The following is a 22,397-nucleotide window of genomic DNA, read 5'->3' on the forward strand; positions in this document are numbered from 1 at the left end:
CAGGTGGAAATCGTGTAGCCTTTAAAATTGACCAAATGTATCAATTCTTCTATTGCTCAGAGAATGATTGATCTAACGTTTTAAAATCCATCTCAATTTATAGTCTCAAATCTTAAATTGCCAACATTTTAATAGTAGGCCTATAACTAGTATTCACTTTAACAAGATCTTACAGCGTAAAACAGCATGTTGTTTGCCTCAAGAGATGTTACTGTGGCTCATGATGGTACAGTAGCAAGCCAAAACCGATTGATCGTTGATCAAATAAGACGCTTACGTGTTCATCATTGATTAAATGTGATTATTGATCCCCCCCAGCATTAGTGTGTAAAGATGTCCGCTCCAGCCGGGCCCCGCAGCGGGCCTGTCCTGCCGGAGATGCCGGACCTGAGCCACCTCACCGAGGAGGAGAGGAAGATCATCCTCGGTGTCATGGACAGGCAGAAGAAAGAGGAGGAGAAGGAGCAGTCCATGTTGAAGTAAGCGCTTTATGGACCATATATGGCTTGGAAATAAATCCCAAGCCGTTTGGATGAAGGATGGAGTCTGAGTGAAAGCTTGAGTGGACAGAGGACGTGGGAATTTGTGTGTAATATCCCTGGAAACGTGGGTTATTTGTTTGGTTGGACATATAGAGCCCTATCATATACGTGTGCTGGAGTTGTTTTAGTGGTCTGAGGACTAAGGGGAATCACATTTGAGGTTTTAGTCAGATATTTTCTATGTGCTGTCTGCCTTATATGGAGATCAGGCCTCTGTTTCAGTCTCTTGGCTTTGGATTGTGTTGGCAACGGACGCCATTTTCGCCTTTATTATACTGCACACTTCATAATGACAGCTTGTAGTGTGAGAGCTCGTTTTTTCTCTTTAATCGATATGCATATCTGATGTTGTTTTGACCTGAGCATTGAAGCAGCGGCGCCCAGAGATTTCAGCACCACGGCGCTGTCCATTGAGCGCCTTCTATACAAACCCACTGAACAGTGTTCTGGAAGCGGGCTTATCGTTCTTCATTTTAAAACACCATGAAATTAACATTGTTTACAGTGTAGTTATATGTCTTTCGATTATATGCTATTATATAGGCCTGTAATTATTGGGGGTTTTGAAATGGTTCTTAATAGATCCAAATTCACTCGATTTATATTTGGAACCCATAAGAATCATTTAAAAATATTCAGTCAAAAGAGCCCGAAGTGTTCTTTTTAGCCAAGCCAAAAGGTTCTATATAGAACTAGGTGTTCCAAACATGGGAATCACAATGTATGGCTTTTGTTTTGTGGCCAGTTAATCTCATGGATATTTGAATTAAATTGTTTATATAGATTGTTTATCTGCAGAAGACAGTGAAAGAACCATTGCAATAAGACATTAATAGATTTAAAAAAAAAAAAAAAGGAGCAGAGGAAAATATTTTTAATAGCTAGTCTTTCTATTTAAAATGTAAAAGTCAAAAACATCAATGTATAATGAAAAATGCTTAATGGGACATTTGTTTCTTTAACCTAAAGTCCTGTATATTGTTCCTTATTAGCATTATTAATATTTTGCAGTGCTTTTATGTGTAATACTGTATAAATCTGATCAGCCTTAACTCACTTGTAAGAAGCATCTAAACAATAGAAAGACTAAACTGTTCTTCCAAACCTGTAGAAAAGTTTGGTTTATTTGAGCAATTTCATAAAATATAACAAAATATCATAATGTTCTTAAAGTAAAATTTAAGGGGGAAAAAACCTCATCATTTACTCACCCTCATGCCATCCCTTTCTTCTGCAGAAAACAATCGAAAATATTTAGAAGAATATCTCAGCTCTGTAGGACCGTACAGTGCAAGTGAACCAAAAAGCACATAAAGATAGCATAAAAATAATCCATATGATTCCAGTGGTTTAATCCATGTCTTCTGAAGTGAGAACAGACCAAAGTGCAACACCTTTTTCACTTAAATCTTGACATCAGCAGTCACCTTGGCGATCATAATTTCGAGCTTGATTACACTTCCTAGCTCCATCTAGCTCTCTGCGCATGCATCAAGCACTAAGAAGTGTAATCGAGCTTGAAATAATGATCATTATATTTTGGTCTATTCTTATCCAAAACCGATTGGATCACTTCAGAAGAAATGAATTAAACCACTGGATTACTTTTATACAGCCTTTATGTGCTGTTTGGAGCTTCAAAGTTTTTATCACCTTTCATTAGCATTGTATAGACCTACAGAGCTGAGATATTCTTCTAAAAATCTTAATTTGTGTTTTGAAGAAGAAAGAAAGTTATACACATCTGGGATGGCATGAGGGTGAGTAAATGATTGAACTATTCCTTTAAGCTAAATGATGATTTCAAGCTGATTTTCCCCTCCTAATGATACAGTGAGAATTTTTTTACCCCTCATCTTTTGCTTTATTTACAAGATTCACTGCTGGCTTAGATACCATTGTGCATGTTCAAAGAAACAGTAAAAAAGACATCTAATTAATATACAAATTCTCATACCCAGGATTCAAAGCATGTGCAGTTCTACGAGAAAGTGTGTAATGTCTTTTGATCCATTGTGGACTTTTTTGGGTAAATATTAACACTGCAGCATGGAAATATAGTAGATTCCATGCAATAAGTGAAGTAAACATGAGTCACAGACGTAAAGCTGACTGCCACCTCAGTGCTGGTGTGTGTGTTAGGTGAGTCACTGAATCCCTCCCTCTTAAACACACACACACATCCACCATTCATAATTTGGACACGGTGAATGAGAGGGAGAGAGAGAGATAATGTTAGCCACTCCAGTGCTGATGTCATATAAGTGAGGCTGACGAGAGTGACGGTTGATTGCCATCAGTGTGGACACTGTCACGAGGCCTCTGATCTTTTTTAGAGTTGTGTGCAAACGGCCGGTGTAGAGTTACACAACAACAGAGTGGCTTGTTGGCTCCTGAGTGTTACTTATACTGATCAGTAAATGTGCAGTGCTGCTGCCCACATCATGAGACTCGTGGCCTTCTCACATTCTACTCGCTGGTCCACAAGGCCGTCACTTTATTTGTGTTTTATTTAAAGGGGGAATATCATACATTTTGTAAACATTTTATAATTTTTCCCATGAAGTCAACATATAAAGATAATCAAGTTTTTTTGCACCATTTGCCACGTCTCTCTGACTAAATGGGCTGTTCATAAATATATACAGTACATTATATAACATTTTATATATATATATACAGTATATACAGTATATATGTATGAATGCATATGTATGGATATATACAGTACTGTGCAAAAGTTTTAGGCAGTTGTTAGAATTGTTGTATAGTGAGGATTTTTTTTTTTTTGCTGCTGCCTGTCTTTAAGACTTCTATATAAACGCCCGCTTTGCATGTGAAAGATTACTTGTAGGTTTGCTGTCGGGTTGAATATATTTTTAATTGCTCCATTCTTCAATAACAGCCCCTTGCAAAGCCTGCATTACATTGTGAAAAAAAACAATGAAGTGTGCTGCACAAAAGGTTTAGATTGAAACGATTAAGCACCTTATTATGGATTAACTTTAGTTGCTTGTTTCTTACATTGTTACTGCATTTATAGTTGTTTCAAAAGATTCAAATTTTTTTCAAGTCAAATCCTCATGATATGACTAAGGTTTTTACATACAATATTTTCTCATTACTATAACAGACTTGTAGGGAACATGGTTCTGTACCTTTTTCTGATGCTTAGGCTTAGCTCTGGTTGTTGCACCATAAATGTTAGCGGAGCATTGCAGCTGGGCCAAGGAATGCTCCTCTTGAAATAATATATTTTTTAAAAGAGTCATATGCACATTTATACAGACACACACACACACACACAACACTTGCTGTAATCCAGCTCAGGGAGTCCTGGGAGAATGAAGGGAGGAAGAAGCCCTCTGCGGGAGTGATGCCAACTTCCTGTCATCTCACTGGAAGAGCCACAAAGAGTTATTTGCTGTAAATCAGAGAGGGCCAAGGGACGTGTTTATAGAGTTTAAAAGAGACAGAAAGAATGAGAAACAGGATGTTGAAGAGATTTGGGTGGAGAGAGGATAGATAAAGAGAGAAATCTGAGTAGAGAAGTTGTTGCCAACAGTTTTTTATTACCCTGAGGTTTGCCCCTCTGCCCTTTAACATCACTGAGGCCTTTGTCTAAAAAGGAGACAAGTATCAACAGCTTAATTTCCAGGCGACTAAATAAGCAACTTAATTTTCCCTGACTCTGCAAAGTTGCATAAAGCTGGCCAATTTTCTGCTAGTGCTTGCTGGCTTTGTGTTCAACACATGGCCAGTAAATGGAATATACCGTCTCAGGCTGAGACTAGGGATGTGCAAATCTACCAATTTTCATAATCTACTCTTCGGTCGGTTGTTTAAACGACTAGTCAGTGTTAAGGATAATACATAATAACGCTCTGTTATGTTCACATGATCCCGATCAGGCGCGTATCAGAGGGATATACGGACCCTTAACGCAGCACATCAACATGGTAACTAATGGATATCCAACAAATAAATAGGCTAAATAACTATAACATCTTATTGAACAAAACTATCAAAGTGAGAAAAGTAAGAAATAAGAAAGCCTCCAATACAGAGCTGCACAAAACTGCTTATGACGTGCTTCAATGGTACTGAATTGCTTCAGGGCAATCCAAGCTGCGCATTCAATAGCGCAGAATTGCAAAATTATATTGTGGGCCGGGTACACATCCAGTACCGCCTCTCCCTATACTCATATTACGAAGTCTGCGTAGGTCACCAACTCCCTAGGGGGGCACCATTGGGCACCAGAACCTCCAACGGTTGCCCTGACTCACATGTGATACGTTATTCAAGGACCCAGTAGCAGTCGCGGAACACAGTCTATCACCTCGCGCTCGCACTTTCTCATCTCTCATTTAATTCAAGAATTGTTATTCCCTTTAAAACCACCACCTATAAAAATATTAATAGTACTCAAACCTACAAATCGGCTTGTTAGTTGTTGGACGACTAGTTGATTTGTCGACCACCCTGGCACATCCCTTGCTAGGACTACTCCTCAAGAAGCCGCAGAATTTCAGGTATCATTCATGACCATAGCACAAACGGTACGGGACTAATTTCACGCTGAACTTTAATACTTAGGGTTAGGGATTCGACCATACTCCTAAACCCAAGTATAAGCAGTAGTAACAGTGATGCTTGCCTTAGCAAATACCACTAATTCTTTCAAACCTATCATAGGCATAATGAAAGTTTGATGCCATGCTATTGTGATCATTTGCTCACATATGGAAATCTGCTTCAATAGTAATCACAGGAACCCCTTCTCCAATCTGTCTGTGAGGAACGCCGTGATCATTCTACCGGACAACAAACTGTACAAACGCACACTTACTCATAGACAGTGTTGGAGCTTTTCAAAAAAATTAGCTAGCTAAGCTACTAATTACTCAACAGAAAAATTAGTTAAAGGGATAGTTCTCCCAAAAATGAATATTCTCTCATCATTTACTCACTCCACCCCAGACATGTATGGTTTTCTTTCTGGAGCAGAACACAAACAAAAATGTTTAGAATATTTTATCTCTGTAGGTCCATGCAGTACAAGTGAATGGTGATCTTTGTAGCTCCAAAAATCACATAAAGGAAACATAGACGTAATCCATATGATTCCAGTGGTTAAATCCATATATAGCTTCTGGAGATATGGATTTAACCACTGGAATCATATGGTTTATGGCTATGTTTCCTTTATGTGCTTTTTGGAGCTTTAAAGTGCTGCTCACCATTCACTTGTATTGTATGGACCTACAGAGCTAAGATATTCTTCTAAAAATCTTTATTTGTGTTCTGCTGAAGAAAGAAAGTCAGACACATCTGAGATGGCGTGAGGGTGAGTAAATAATGAGATAATTTTCATTTTTGGGTGAACTATCCCTTTAACCTAAGCTGAAAGCTCCACTTTGCAAGTTACACTATACAGTCTACACACCAAAAGTATTTTAGCATTTAAGCTACTAATTTTTTTTTTTTTTAACCAGATGCACAGATCATACTGTCATAGACAAAGCATCTAATAGTCTTATTCATATGATGTTTATCAAAGCCATGGTACAGCATAGTGCAATACAGTATACAAATGTACAGCATGGTGCAATATAAAATGTATTTGCATGTAATAATAATAATAATGATAATAATGTTTATACATGCTACTTGTGTGTTCAATATGCAAAATCACAGGGGGGACAAAGTGAGGAGGAATCCACACAGCAGAACACACACCAAATGGCTCCATCCAGCTCATTAAATTCTTCCATCAGCATACTCTAGGCTAGACTGTGCTTGGAACAGCATACTAATATACCGCATATTTTGCAGTATGCAGTAAGGATCCTGTGCACAGTATGTGTGGAGTACCTGGATGACCTACTATGTTCAGGCAAAAGTTGCAATATACAACCAGAAATAAACTACTTTACTCCACATATTATTTTGAAGTATGCAGTATGTGTACTTTGCACAGTATACAAGTTTTGTTTGCATGGAATACCTGGCTGACCTACTAGATATCCCAAAATGTGCAGGTTAAAACCAGAGCATACTACCATACTATTTTGGCAGTAAGGATACTGTGCACAGCATGCATGGTATACCTGGACGATGTACTACATTTTGAATTTGTAGTATACATTCAGAGCATTCTACCCTATTTCTCATATTATTTTTGAAGCATGCAGTATGTATACTGTACACAGTATGCAAGTTTTCTGTTTGCACGGAATACCTGGTTGACATACTACATTTGCCAAAATGTGCAGTAGAGGCCTTCAACATACTATTTTGAGATATGCAGTATGCATCCTGTGCACAATATAAAACATTTCTGTTTACATGGAATACCTGGTTGACCTACTAGATTTTCCAAATTGTGCATGTTAAAACCTACTATTTTGGCAGTAAGGATACTGTGCACAGTATGCATGGCATACCTGAATGACCTACTATGTTTAAAAATGTTTGTATACAACCAGAGTGTTCTACTATATTTTTGAAGCATGCAGTATGTATACTGTACACAGTATGCAAGTTGTCTGTGTGCTTAGAATACCTGGTTGACCTACTAAATTTTGTACAATATGCAGTTTACTACCATACTATTTTGCTGTATGCAGTAAGGATACTGTGCACATTATGCATGTTCTCTGTATGCGTGGAATTCCTTGACAACCTACTTCATCTAAAATTGGTAGTATACAACTAGAGCATACTACCATACTACTCACACTATTTGGTGCAATGCAGTATGCATACCGTGCACAGAATGCAAGTTTTCTTTATGCATGCATGGAATTCCTGGATAGCCAACTGTATTTGCAAAAATGTGCTGTATACAACCAGAGCACACTACCATACTACTTATACTACTTGGGAATATGCGTGATGAATATTGTGCACAGTATGCATGGTTCCATTTCCATATATTCCATGCATGAGCTGGAAGTAATCAGCCATTTTTAACAGCTCTTTTTTGACTCATTTTAAATTCTGCCTACATAGGCAGCTGACTAGGTTTTGGAACAGAGCCCAAATCTACTCTGAGCAAACAATACTTGGCTCTGTACTCATTGTCTAGAGCTATGTTCAAAATGACATACTACCATACTAATTTTGAAGTATGCAGAAATTTCAGAGATGAGAACTGGACAACACTCGCTGAATTAAACATGCTGCGTAATTAGGTCATGTGACAACAGTGTAGCATACTAATGTTGAAAAGTTTATCATTGTATACTGTTTCAGATATTATTTAAAACAAATAGTAAGCAACACACACCAAATGGCTCCATCCCGCTCATCTAATGTCTCCTTTAGCGTATACTAGCTGGATGTGAATGGGCTGCTTGGTAAATAGACTGGATGTTGGTTACCCAAAGTTGGAGTGTTTATCTCTGTATGGAACATCATGGCTGATGTAGTTTTATCTATGCCCTCCTCTCTTTTTACTTGCATTCTTTTTCATGACTCGTTCATGTTCTGTCACTAGCATTACCCATGCTCTCATTTCTTCCTCTCTTCATATCTCTTTTTGTCTCTCTTCTGATGTAACCCACCCCTCCTCCCCTGCTGTCCACACTACACTTAACGCATGTGTTCATATGAATTCTGACTATTTACTATGTTTCATTCATTTGATAGCTTTTTTAATGTACAGTATGGGCTAATAATGTTCCAGAATGTTTCTAGTGATCTGCCTACATACAGTAGGCAGCGTATTAAGGCATAACAGATGCACACTCAACATGAAGGATGTTCCAAAAGCTAAACACCTTCTTTCAACCTCAGTAAGAAAAGCCATTCAAGATGACTTGACTATTTTACTCATTTCTGTGCTAGGTGTTTCAAAGTATGCTTATTAGACTATTTTGTCTTTAGCTTTTCATTGTGTCATTAGCTTATAAGGTTCCATTTCAGTTAGGATGCTGCCTTCACACGAATGTTCACACCAAATGTGTTTTTGCCTCCATCTGATCTGTTTGTGTGTGTGTGTGTGTTAACATGCGCTTGATGGACGTCTTTGATCGTTTGCGCTGCATAGCACTGTTTGTTTTCAGCATCTCATGCAGGAGCGTCATGTTTTTTAGATGTCCGGTCATTTTAAAAGAACACAAACTTTTAAAAACGCTTTTTTTTCCCTTGAATGAATTTGGTTTGAACGACTCCTTAGAAGGCAGCTGGCTATGTAGACACTCGGCTCACTAGGTTTTAGAATGGAGCCTATATGTAATACAACTGATGCTAGTATAACAACATACCACAGTACTATTTTTGCAGTTTGTATACTGTGCACAGAATGAATGACCTCAAACTAGCATGCTGTGATGTGCTGTGTATGAGTAAAGCAGAAGTCAGCCAGTTTCCTGTGCAGCGGATATGCTCAGCATGAGTATAATACATAGAGCAGTATGTCAAAGAGCTGAGCAACCCAACAGTACTGCCATATAGTTCTATCCTGCTATTGCATAAGACTGACCGAGCATGCTGGGAAACAGAGAGAGCGAGAGAACATGCTGATCAGTGTGCAGCATTTGGAGATATGCTGGCACAAGAGCAACCTCCTCCTGTATGTTTCTCAGTTCGTTTTACATCTACGGACCTGTAAACTCTATCCGTGTTGTGTAGGCTACTTAAAGGAATAGTTCACTCAAAAATAATAGTTCTGTCATCATTTACTCACCATTAAGTCATTCCGAACCCGGGCGACTTTTCTTTCTTTATTTAGTGGAAAACCAAAGCACATGGTCCTGGGTGCTCTTTTCCATACAGCGAAATTGAATGGGAGCTGGGTCTGTCCAGTTCCAAAATAAACAAAAAACACCATAATAGCAGTATAAAAGTAGTTTGTACTATTTGTGCTCTATATTCCATGTCGTTTGAAGACATATGATAGGTTTGTGTGAGGAAGAGACTCAAATTTAAAATATTATTCACTGAAAATCTTCTACTTTGCCATAGCTCTCAAATCTCTCACTATCGGTCACAAGACATGCAAGAGCCAATGCCGTTTGATGTCATAACAGGTTATACATGTTTGTTGTATGACAAAAACCAGAGTGGACATTCTGCCCAACTTCTCCTTATGTGCTCCAAGGAATAAGTAATTCACAGAGTAATTTTATAGAATAAATGATAACACCATTTTTTTATTTATTATTATTTGTTTTATTTTTTTTTTTGGTGAAACTATTCCTTTAAACTCTTTCCATTGTTAGCTTTTGCTTGTTTTCTCAATCTAATATCATTGTAATTTATCAGTCCAAATAATTGGCACCATTTCAGCTTTGCAGAGATTCATGAACAGCCCATGACATCCTGACATCATTCACTTGAAAACAAATCACGAGTAAAACAGCAGATTATCAGTTCATAAACACGTACTTTTCGTCCTGGGCCTCACACAACAAAACACTTTAATAACTACATTTATTAGCTTGCTCTTATGTGATCAAATTGATAATCTGCACTTGTGATTTCAAAGAACCGGGGTTACAAGTCCTAAAGAGCAGGCAAGTCGACACGTGACCCGAAAGTGTCATAGAAGCACCACAAAATGATGTGGTTTCTTCAGCAATTACATTTGCTTTTATGATGCTATGGGTTAGGTTTAGGTTTAAGGTTAAGGGTAGGGAGTTAAGTTTTGTTGATTTAAAACTTGAATATCATCACAGTTACATTATTTTCATGAGATTGGGCTGGCCCGTGATGTGTTATTGTTAACAACTGTTGGTCTCCTGCAATAGTCCACTTAGGGGTAAATTTCACGGCCACATAAAGCTCATTGCATATACACATAAAGTCAACATGAAATCAAAATTGACCTTAATTGTTTTCCTTCCACAATTCATCTGTTCTTGTTATTCTAAACAGTTTGTCTTCGTAATCTTTCATTAAAATATAATAACTTGCTCTGCCTCTAAAACAATTTTCGTTTCTGAAAGAGGTCATAAATACCTATAGCTTTTCGAACCCTCCACTTCAACTACCTGGCTTCATTCTGGTATGGAACACTCACTTTTCATGATCCAATCAATTACAGAAGTCCTGTCCTACATTTTTTTCTAATTTAATATTCTGTTTCCTTCAGAAATATGTCAGATTACGGAAGTAAAATGGGTTGTGAACTGTATTTCTTGTGGTGTACTCCCATTCAAGAGTAGGATAGTGAAGCAATGGATAAAACTGCTCTTCTGTGTGCTGGGCAGTCGACTCAGGGCCAAATTGAGTGCAGAAATCTGAGAGTATGATGTAGCACCGGTTCATCTGAAGCTGATTGCATGCAAATCCTAAAGAGCTTCATGTTATTCATGGGTGACTATAAATAGCTTTGGACTGAAGTCGCTCTCTTTGCTCTGGTAGGGTGGAAGAACTGACAGGAAGATCACGTTGCTCTAAACAACATTTACCTCCCTTAATGCCATAGAGAATGATAATGAAGGGATGCAAAAACCTTTTATGTTATTTTAAACATTAAGGTGGGCAGTTTAGGTCAGGACAGGTAATTTTAGAATCAGATTTGGAGTTTGGTTCTTTAGACCAGTATTGGGGAAGCTACTTTGAAACTGTAGTTTGCCGAGCTACAATCTACTTATCATATAAAACTATTAAAATGACTAAATTCAGGCATGAAACTCTGAATGGCGCAAGCTGACAGGTTCTTTAAACTTGTTAACTGTTAGCAATTCAGCTTGCTCACATGTGATATGTCAAGCCAATCGGCTAGCATGGTGTGAGGTGATAGGTCCTTTGATGTGTAATCAGATGTGTAAACTTGTGTACTCTCTCTTTTAGTGGTGCACCGATCAGGAAATTTGAGGCCGATACGATCACCAATTATTTTATTTTTTTACACTGAGATTGGCCGATATTGATTTGATCAAAGATTTTTCTTTTTAAAGTGCCCTTTGCTTTTACAAGTTATATGCTGCAGTTTTATGTTTATGCCCCATGCTGTAAAATTACGTTCTGTTGACATTAATTGTGAAATGCTAACATTTAAATGTGCTTAGTTAGCAAATAAGCAGGTTTCATTGCAGAGCGCACTGGGAGAGTTTTCTCTGAAAATGCTATTTGCTCAGGGGGTTGCTGGGGCTTTTTCTTCTGCAGCTTGCATGGTAAGGTCTGCTTTTGGCCATGACATATACAAGAGGCACTTCTTTATCAAAGTAAGCGGCAGCAAAATCAGGCACTGGCACACATTGCTGTCTTAGGTCATTAGTTTAATTTAATCCACACATAGCTAGGCTTTATCACTAGTTAAATAAGCTCTGAGCTTTCCAGGTCCAGGTACACATTATGAGTCAGGTCACTGACCGTTTAAGTCATTCGGCCAAGCAGGCCTAGGCAGACATAGAGATTTAGTTAATTAGCGTTCTGCCACTCGGCAAAGCAGGCAAAGGCACATTTAGCTAGCATACACTCAGTCCACATGGCTCTTTGGAGCAGCAGCAGTACACAAGTACTTGGTTGATCTGCTTGTTTGGGGGGTTGTGTTTTGTGTTTTATGTTATGCATTTGTGCAGCTTCACTGCCTTGTTGGGGGATTGAATTTATGTCTAATTGTGCAGCAGTATGTCCACATGCATAACTCTGTACGTCTGCGTATGTTCTAGTAGTAGCAAGTCTCTGAACTTGCTCTGCATCAGCAGCAGCGTAGCAGATCTAGTCAGCCAAGGCCAAAATCCTATCAAAATTTCATACCCACATTAACATGCTAAATCTTTCCGAGAGTTGTCATGACTGAACTACAGTCAAACAAAGAGGGGTTTTGATTGATTGAACTCAGTTAGGGTGGCAGCATCAAATTTGACAGATAAATTTGCACTAAATACAAATAAAAAAGTTACATTCAGCTTGCCCGATTGTAAGGATGCAAGCAAAAACAATTCGGTAATATAGCTTTTATCATGCTAAACCGGTACTTAAAACATACTTAATTTAGTAGCATCACTACTTCTAGTTATTTACTGCCCAACAGTGCTTATGACGTTAATAGTTATGATGAACTTCAATGAGCGTGTTTTCATGTGCACCAATACGCTGATACCTACCAAAAATCAGCTTATTCAAAATTTGACAACACAAGAAAACCGTGTTTACATGAGATTTGAAATCATTGGACTATTCTGTGTTTTTCATTTCAAAACATAAATTGACATGTGCACAACACTTGTGCTCATTGGAAAAGCTAGAAAGAATTCTAGTTAAGGTGTTTACATGCAACACAAAATGGGCAATGGGGTAATGGGCAAAAATCTACCTGTGTCGATTGTTTTTTTGCTTAAACTGTTACCCGATGCAGGAATGCAATTTAAGGCGTTTAAATGACCACAGACGTTGGCAGTTTATTTAGCATAATCGCTTTAAGAACATGCATGTAAACTCGCTCTACAGTTTGTTCCAATGGTGGCTTTAATTTTGAAAGAAAATCTGCAGAGAAACTAAAGTCAATTACACTAGAAATTACTAGTTTATTCGTAAGCAGTTGTTAGCTACCTTTCCAATTCAATCATTCTCTCTTTCATCCCTCTATGGAAGTAATAAACTACACCTTTATCCAGTACCTAATTCCAATCGGCTGATGTGGACCTCAGGAGGGAAAAAAATTATGTAATGGATGTTGTTAGTAGATTTGCTTTATAACCCCCCTGTCAGTGTATATACAATATCTAATCACATCATATACACAAACCATCACCAACTGTACGTGTCTCTCAGATTTGACGTGCATTTGGTTGGTATTCTCATTTTAGTACACAAATTCCTGTGCTACCCGTGCAGTGAATTATGATTTCTAAATATTCGCTGGATGACAAATTAGTTCTGTATGCAAAATGTGCTGGTCTGTAGAGAAAAAGGGGTGTGTGGAAATTGGAAATTCTGTTGTTTTTGTTCCAAACCTGTATGACTTTCTTTCTTCTGTGAAACACAAAAGGAGATGTTTGGCAGAATGATAGTCTTTCATTGCATCGTTCATTTGCATCTTGCACTTTGATTGTATCTTGCCCCATAGACTTACATTGGTGTAAGTACCTTACTTTAACTGTGATTTAAAAATGGGACGAGATGAAATAATTTTCTGTGGTAATTGACATTATGCCACACATACTGTCGAAAGAGCTTAACTTGAATTGAAACCATTACAGTCAGTTAAGTCTATTTTCTTGACTGTTGATTTGTCTATACACTCTAATTCAGCATGGTCCCATGGCTTGTTTCCATCAGTTTTATTATTTTAATCCGTTTGAATGCTGGCACAGAGGAATAAAAGATAAACAGTGGAGTCTGTCCATGTTCAGAAACACAAAAGTAAACAAGACGGATATTTTGTCTGTGAAGAAACGAGTTTTTAAATTCCAGCCCATCTAATCGTGACCTCCATTGGTGAAGTATTTAAATAACCATTGCAAATGATTACAGCAATAGTTCACTGAGAAATGAAAATTCTGCTATAATTTACTCATCCATATGTGTTTTGAAGAATATTGATGCTGCTCGAAAGCATGCAGTGACCATGGTCAGTAAAGCTTAAAAAAAAAAAAAAGAACAGAAACACCATAAAAGTACTTGTTTGAAAGTATTATTAGTATTATTATTATTTTCAGTTCGATTTGGTCCCGCTAGTGCGCACAGATCACACACTTAGGCTTTAATTGTTTCTCTTATCTGAGATGCTGCAAACTTCTGGGACTGTAGGATCAACCAGATAGCCAATAGCTGATCGGTGATAAGAAGAACCTTTTACTGTGAGCCATTAGGTAATGTAGTCTCACTGGGGAATTGTTTTGTATTGATGGCTATTCAAGATCACAAGAGGCAAGGGAGTACTCTCTTCACACTGTGCTTTAGGTCATGTGCTCGCATAGGCTGCCTAATACCGATCTGTCTATTTAAAGTTGTACTGATGTATTGTTTCTGTGGTTTCTACTCTGTTGTCTCATTCCCGTAGTGAGTTTGTTTTGCTCCAGTGATTTTCCTTTGTGAGTGGATCTCGATTGATGTGAGTATAGAGTGAATGCTGATTGGTGCATATTGGGAGGAAAGGGAATCAAATGGATGCTATTCTGTGTAACCCTCAGCCCATAGAGACCAGCTCTAATGTAATCAGCAGAACACCATTGATGTTTGTGGGCTTTTCCATTGTGTACTGCTATTCCACCTGATTGTACTGTAGTGCACTGTGTTTCTGTTTTGGCTATCGGCATAAAGTCTGGTCCACCTACCCACTTAGACAGCAAGAGACTGTCTTATCAAAATGAGAAAGGACCAGTCACAGTTCATTATTATTATTTTGTTTTATGTGACATTTTGGGAGTGAGAACTATTAATACAACCAACCTGGTCTCATAGAATCACGTTATAATACCGACATTTTTGCAAAATTATTTTTACATGGCTCGTTGTACGCATCGCGACAAAGGCACTACAACAATAATGACTTTTAACCACTTTAACACAAATCAGATTATCAGTTCAGAAACAATTACTTTTCACTCCGTTTCTCACACAATGCTATCTTATGACATCAAAACACTTTCACTATAGCGCATGACTTGATACTTTTTAACGTGTGCATTACATAGACAACTACACTGGCAAGTTTGTTTAAATGCAATCAAATTGCGCGGTAGCTCAGTTGATAGAGCGCGGCACTTGTGATTCAAAGAGCTGATGTGGGAGTCCTGAAGAGCATGTGAGTTGACACGTGAGCCGAAAGTGTCATAGAAGCACCAAATAATGATGTGGTTGCTTCAGTAATTGCGTTTTCCATCCCACATTTAATTTTATGACACTATCGGTTAGGTTTAGGTTTAAGGTTAAGGATAGGGAGGTAGGTTTTGTTGGTTTAAAACTCGAAAGAGCAATACCCTTAAAAACCTCATGTGTTTTGGAGAAAATGTAACTTTCTTATAGCTCCACACAGTGGACGTTTCACCTTGGAACTGATGCAATACATGTAATAAAAACAGCATAATATAATTTTGCAAAAATGTTGACACAGTCACATAACTTTCATGAGATTGGGCAGGCTGAAAACAACAGTTATTATACAATACACTACAATATACAACATTAAAAACTTTGTCATATTTAGTATATTCATATTCAGCATCTTCGATTCAACGATCCTAGAAACTTACATTAGTAACATACATTTTAAACACAATATGGCTAGTTATTTTGAAAATGTTTGCTCCGCTAATGTAAAGAGTTCCAAACGAAGATAAATCTTTGTCAAGTGGGTAGTCATATGTAAACTGACTTTGTTTCCCGACTTATTAAATCTGTGAACCCCAATCTGGTTGTAACTGGTGATTTCAGCCTGCTCTTGTCATATTTGTGTCTCATATGCATCAGACGTTCAGTCAACGGTCCATTGGCAGTCAGTCAGGGAGCTGATATTAGATTGTGCTGTGCTGAGTTTTGTGGCTCTGCTTTCGATTGACCTAATGCAGCTGTAAGATCCATATCCAGCACCATGGACAGCACCACTGAGTTCTGACCACAATCTTATTCTTTTATATCACAGCACAGAGATAAATATAAACATAGAGAGAGATTATGCGTATGGATTTCTTTACAAGGATGAAATTTGGGAGTGACAAGTGCTTCATTAAAGGGATCGTCTGTCATCAGTTACTCATGTCATTTCAAACCTTTCTTTTCTGACTTTTTTTCTTCTTTGGAACCCAAAAGATGGCAGGCAGAATTTTAGTCTCAGTCACCATTCACTTTCATTGCATCTTTTTTTCCATACAATAAAAGTGAATGGTGACTTAGGCTCCTTTTGTGTTCTACTAAAGAAAGTCATACTGGTTTGGGAGGATATGAGGGTGAGGATATGATGACAGAATACATTTTTTGGTGAACTATCCGTTTTAAATCATTTAATGCCTGAGCTCAGGTTTGCTGGATGAGACTGTATTTGCTGTGATGGTCGACTGCTTCTGTAGAATATCAGTTGGATGCTACTTTGGATGTCATGTCTTTGGCAAGTGATATAGGTGTCCTTTGTCTGACCCGGTCAGATTGGATAGAGAGAGCATGCTAATGGCCCACATGGGTCTCATAGGACTTTTTTTGCACAAGTGTTATTTTGTGTGTTTGTTTACATGTGTGTATGGCCTCGTTAATGTGCACGTACAGCATTCATCTTACTGGTGGTTTGTTTTGGATAGAGACTGGAAACTTTGCTCTCCAACAATGCTGGGAGTATCCATTACAGCTGTATTGTAAGCTATGTAGTGGCTAACTCTCTTAAGAGATTTTCCCGCACCCTCCCCTCACCCACAGACATGACAACAGCACAGTGGTGTGTGTATGAGTGTGTGTGACAGGAGCTGTAAAGATGGGTCTTTGGTCTTAGGAAACTGCATTTTCTCAATTCAGATTAATATATACTGTATATCATAATTTACTCACCTTTATGTTGTTTCTGAACGGCTTTCTTTTTTTCCATGGAATTAGATGCTAAGCAGAGTTTTAGCCTCAGTCACCATTTACTTTCATTTGTATGGGGGCAAAAAAGATGCAATGAAAGTGAATATTCAGAGGTGCAAACATTTTCAATCAGTCTTGCTTATTAATGCCACTAGGGGCACTGTTTTATTTCTTGTTACTGTCAGCATTTGGGTTGTTGCATTTATATGACTGTTTTGGGTTTAGATTCATGTCGCAACATCTTCTAACAGATCTGCAAAGCGAACGTGCATTTCTAAAGGGGTGGCGCTAAATGTGAGGAGGGATTAAAAGCTGTCACTCAAAGGTTACCCTGGGTCTGCTGCGACCAATCACAGCACTCCGAGCTCAAATGAGATTGCTTTTTATCCAGATGCCACAGCGGAACAGATAACAGCTGGAATCAAGTGCTCCCCCAGCGCTAATCCTCTTTTAAAGAGAAACGTGTTCAGAGGTGGCACTTCCCCTGCCATCCCGCTGAATGCTCCTAATGAACAGGTGTCTGTAGCTATAATGGTCCGCGTTGAACCCGGCTGCTATTTCGGGCATTGCTGTGTAAGGGCGAGCCATAAATTTAGCTGCCTTCTGGCTTCAGAGCAGCTTTCATGCTAGCATGCAGTCATGCCACACTGTGGCTCTGTACCAAAACCTTGTGAGCTCAAGAGGTCTATAATACCTGGAGAAAATGATCCGTTAGCATTCCCATTCGTCCCAAAGGCAGTTGCTTGTTTGGCAGAGGGCCCCCCCAAATATAAATGATTGGAAATCAGTGTTGGGGACAACTTGGTCTCATTGGATGTCCATGAGTCCTGAAAAGCATGCGAGTTGACATGTGAGTCAAAAGTGTCATAGAAGCACCACAAAATGATGTGGTTGCTACAGTAATTGTGTTTTTCATGTCACATTTGTTTTTATTACAGTATTGGTCAGGTTTAGGGTAGGGAGGTACATTTTTGTTTATTTTAAGATTGATAGAGCATTAACCTCAACCTCATCTTACACACTATCTACATCGGGGCGTGTCCATTGATGCAACGCAATGGCTTGAGGCTGTCTACACTAGACATGTCAACATAAACGTTCTAAAAGGTTTAATTTGTGTTGTAGTGCCAGCCCGTACAGCATATAATGGAACGCAAAACCCATTTATTGTCGGCGCAATGGACGCGCCGCAACGGACACTGCCAGTGTAGACAGCATCATTGATTATAATGGGGTTTTATTTCTTTTGAAGCGACACGCCGCTCGTGTCCGGTGTAGACAGGGTGTTCAATTTGCTTTTAGCACTACACAGTGGACATTTCACTTTGGAACTGCCACAATACGTGTAAGGAACTACTTAATTTCATTTCGTGAAAATGTCACCACAGTCATCTAATTTTCATGAAATCAGGCTGGTTTCATTATCATGACTGTAGCTTAACCATTTTCACAACAGTGCAGCTTTTCCAGGAACAACCTACTTTTCCCAACAAGTTGCGGTGTACAAAATGCTAAATGTTTTCCATTTTATTGCACATGCAGCAATTCAGCAGATCAAATGCACTCACCCTGAAGCCGGTGCCACACTAACAGACTCACAACAACTCGATTTTGCCAGAGGGTGTCACATGTACAGACTGTTTTGTTGAGATCTTACTCTCTTCATTGAGAGGTATGAAACACTTTCCTATAGAAAATATTGGAGGGGTGACAGACAAACAAATCACCGTAACTATCTCTCTCTGATTCCCTATCATGTGGAGCTTGCCAAAATTTTTGTTTTTCTATCTGTCATATGTAGCGTGATGAAGCCCAAATCACTTTAGTAAATCGGTTTGTTCGGATGGTTCATGTAAATGAAAGGTGGATGGTGCTGTGTTTTGGTTCTGATTGTAGAGGAGAGTGCAAGCACTGCCAGCCCCACTGACCAACACAGACTGGAACACTGGCGGCTGTAATTGGCGAGTAATTATGCCCCCTGCAGAGAGTGAGCTCTTTGTTATGTAACGGGACTTTCCTCTGCGTACCGCTGATATGCTCGCTCAGCAGAAGGTCAGTGTGTCCACTGCTGAGGCACACATCTATCTATCTATCTATCTGTCCATCCGTCCGTCCGTCGATAGATAGATACTGTAGATAGATAGATGGATAGATAGAGCTATCATCTCCAAAGATCAAGGAATATTTGATTCCCCTTATAATATGACCCCTTTAACCACAGAAATGATCATATAATCATAGTGGATTTAGGTTATGGTGGTCTGTGGTCATGTGTTTGCTTTCAAATGCACCACCTGACGTAATGTCACAACGTGTCCGTATGAATGTGTAATCCAGTGTTTCCACTGCGTAGAGGTTAACATGACAACCTGACACAACACCACTCTATCCTGATAACATGGCAACTATCAGTGCCGGTGAGCACGTTCCTTTCTAAATGAACTTAGACGGTTCTAAATGAGGTCACTGTTCTCCATATCACATTGTTGATGAGGTTTTGAAAGAGAGAATATAAGAGAAACATTTCTGTTAAAGGTGTTAGCTGTTTCCATCAGACTTAGCCAATAAATTAAACCACGCCCTCTCTCCTAAATCCCACCATCCAAAGACCAAAATGACTGACAGGGTATTGAGTACTGTGTATTTCATACAGTGTTCATTGGTTGTATAATGCATATATTATGGTGCAGGTAGTAGGTCATAAGAGTATTCTATACAGAATGTTTTTTTTTTAATGTACACAAACAGCAGAAATAATAGTAGTATTGTAGTATGCTATTCTGTACATAGCCACTGTTTACATGGAGCAAACTTCACTCAGGAATTACGCTGGTAATGCATAGCCAAAATTGCATCCACCTAGAAAAGTAGTCCCATCTCCAAAGCAGTGGCATAAACAAGGGCCGGAGTGGGCCTGGACCCACCCAAATTAGACCCAGGCCCACCCAGAATATTACAGATTGTTCTTTGACATTCTCTGGCAGATGCTACCAGTGCTTCGTCTCCCACTGCCTGTCTGGCGATTACGTAAATGAAGCTCACACCTGAAAATCAGTGGAAAATTTGGCTAGTGTGACATCATCTTAAACAATTGTCTATCTGTCATATGTAGTGTGATGAAGCCCAAATCACTTTAGTGCATCGGTTTGTTCGAATAGTTAATTGTAACAAAGTTCAATGGAAAGGAGGAGGTTAGAACTGGCTTGACAATATAAATAATCTTTTAATAAAACAAAAAGACACAAACATAAACACATGTAGGGCAGCTGCCCGTAACTCTCTCTCTCTCGAACTGCCACCTCCGGTCACCTTTATCCCTCTTGAGGGCTTGATTAGCCTGATTAGGGGCCGGGTGTGCAGCATCACGACCCGGCCCCACCCTCCTCCCTGCCACACTCCTCCCTCCTTTCCTTCAGGCCAGGGAGCCCCCGGCATGACGTACATCCCCCCCTTTTTGGGCGGGGTCAAGAGCCGGCGTCAAGAGTGCCCTTAAGGCCCCGCCTGCCGGCAGGCCATCCCCACCTCTTCGGACCTGGGAGGGTGACAAGGGGAGGGAAAAAACAACAACAACAACAAAAAAAAAAATGAGAGGGAAAGGCCAACACTCCTCAGCCACTCCTCCACCCTCTAGTGGACGACAGCCGCGCCTCTCCGGGCGGATCGGAGGCAGTCCTCCAGCCCCTGGCGGACGGAAAGCCCTGCCGCGTTTTCGGTGGATGGTAGGGGTCTCCCCCGCCCCTGGCAGCGGTTCTCCCACTCCAGCTGGTCGGCCAGGATCCCCTCCCCGCTCGTGGTCAGCGGTCCTCTCTTGACCACGCCGCATTTTAGCAGCCAGTAGGGGTCTCCTCCGCCCCTGGTAACGGCCCTGACCGCTCCAGGCGGTCGGCTAGGAGCCCCTCCTCCCCTCGCGGTCGGCGGCCATTCCTCTGTTCTCAGGTGGCGGGACTCCTTTGTCCCCCGGCGGATCCGTTGGGGTGGATGGTAGTTACGAGGACTCTACTACGGGTTATCCCTCCTCCTTCCTGGGTTGCGGCACCAGTGTAACAAACTTCAATGGAAAGGCAGAGGTGAGAACCGGCTTGACAGTATAAATAATCTTTTAATAAAACAAAAAGACACAAACATAAACACATGCAGGACAACTGCCCGTAACTCTCTCTCTCTCTAACTGCCGCCTCCGGTCACCTTTATCCCTCTCGAGGGCTTGATAGCCTGATTAGGTGTGCAGCATCACGACCCAGCCCCGCCCTCCTCCCTGCCACATTCATGTAAATGAAAGGTTGTTGATGGTGCTGTGTTTTGGTTCTGATGGCAGAGAGGAGTGCGGGCACTGCCAGCCCCACTGACCAACACAGACTGGCACACTGGCAGCTGTAATTGCAGAGTAATTATGCCCCATGCAGAGAGTGAGCTCTTTGTTATGTAACGGGACTTTCCTCTGTGTATCACTGACATGCTTGCTCAGCAGAAGGCCAGTGTGTCCGCTGCTGAGGCACACATCCATCTATCTATCTATCTATCTATCTATCTATCTATCTATCTATCTGTCTATCTATCTGTCTGTCCGTCTGTCTTTCCATCCGTCCGTCAATACGATAGAAAGATAGATAGATAGATACGATAGATATATACGATAGATCCGATACGATAGATAGATATATACAATATATACGATTGATAGATAGATAGATAGATAGATAGATAGATAGATAGATAGACAGAAAGGTAGATAGGTAGGTAGGTAGGTACAAATCACTTTAGTGAATCGGTTTGTTCGGATAGTTCATGTAAATGAAAAGATGTTGATGGTGCTGTGTTTTGGTTCTGATGGCAGAGAGGAGTGTGGGCACTGTCAGCCCCACTGACCAACACAGACTGGCACACTGGCAGCTGTAATTGCTGAGTAATTATGCCCCATGCAGAGAGTGAGCTCTTTGTTATGTAACGGGACTTTCCTCTGTGTATCTCTAACATGCTCGCTCAGCAGAAGGCCAATGTGTCTGCTGCTGAGGCACACATCTATCTATCTATCTATCTATCTATCTGTCTGTCTGTCTGTCGTATCTATCTACCTATCGTATGTATCGTATCTATAGTATCTATCTATCTATCTATGTATCTATCTATCTATCTATTGTATGTACAGTTATGCTCAAAAGTTTGCATACCCTGGCAGAAATTGTGAAATTTTCACATTGATTTTGAAAATATGACTGATCGTTTTATTTAAGGATAGTGATCATATGAAGCCATTTATTATCACATAGTTGTTTGGCTCCTTTTTAATTCATAATGATAACAGAAATCACCCAAATGGCCCTGATCAAAAGTTTACATACCCTTGAATGTTTGGCCTTGTTACAGACACACAAGGTGACACACACAGGTTTAAATGGCAAT

At 39.7% G+C, this 22,397-nt stretch overlaps 1 protein-coding gene across 5 annotated transcripts in view; it reads left to right on the plus strand.

Moving 5' to 3' along the window:
- rims2a (regulating synaptic membrane exocytosis 2a) overlaps positions 1-22,397 on the plus strand; it is a 229,782-nt gene that overhangs the window by 257 nt on the left and 207,128 nt on the right. For all 5 annotated transcript variants that reach the window (XM_051719122.1, XM_051719129.1, XM_051719130.1 and 2 more), the window contains exon 2: positions 319-479. In XM_051719122.1, the coding sequence (XP_051575082.1) occupies positions 334-479 (146 nt within the window). In that variant the 5' untranslated portion in view covers positions 319-333. The remainder of the gene's footprint in view (positions 1-318; positions 480-22,397) is intronic.

This window comes from Myxocyprinus asiaticus, chromosome 15, assembly GCF_019703515.2.
Source record: "Myxocyprinus asiaticus isolate MX2 ecotype Aquarium Trade chromosome 15, UBuf_Myxa_2, whole genome shotgun sequence".
Classification (NCBI taxonomy): domain Eukaryota; kingdom Metazoa; phylum Chordata; class Actinopteri; order Cypriniformes; family Catostomidae; genus Myxocyprinus; species Myxocyprinus asiaticus.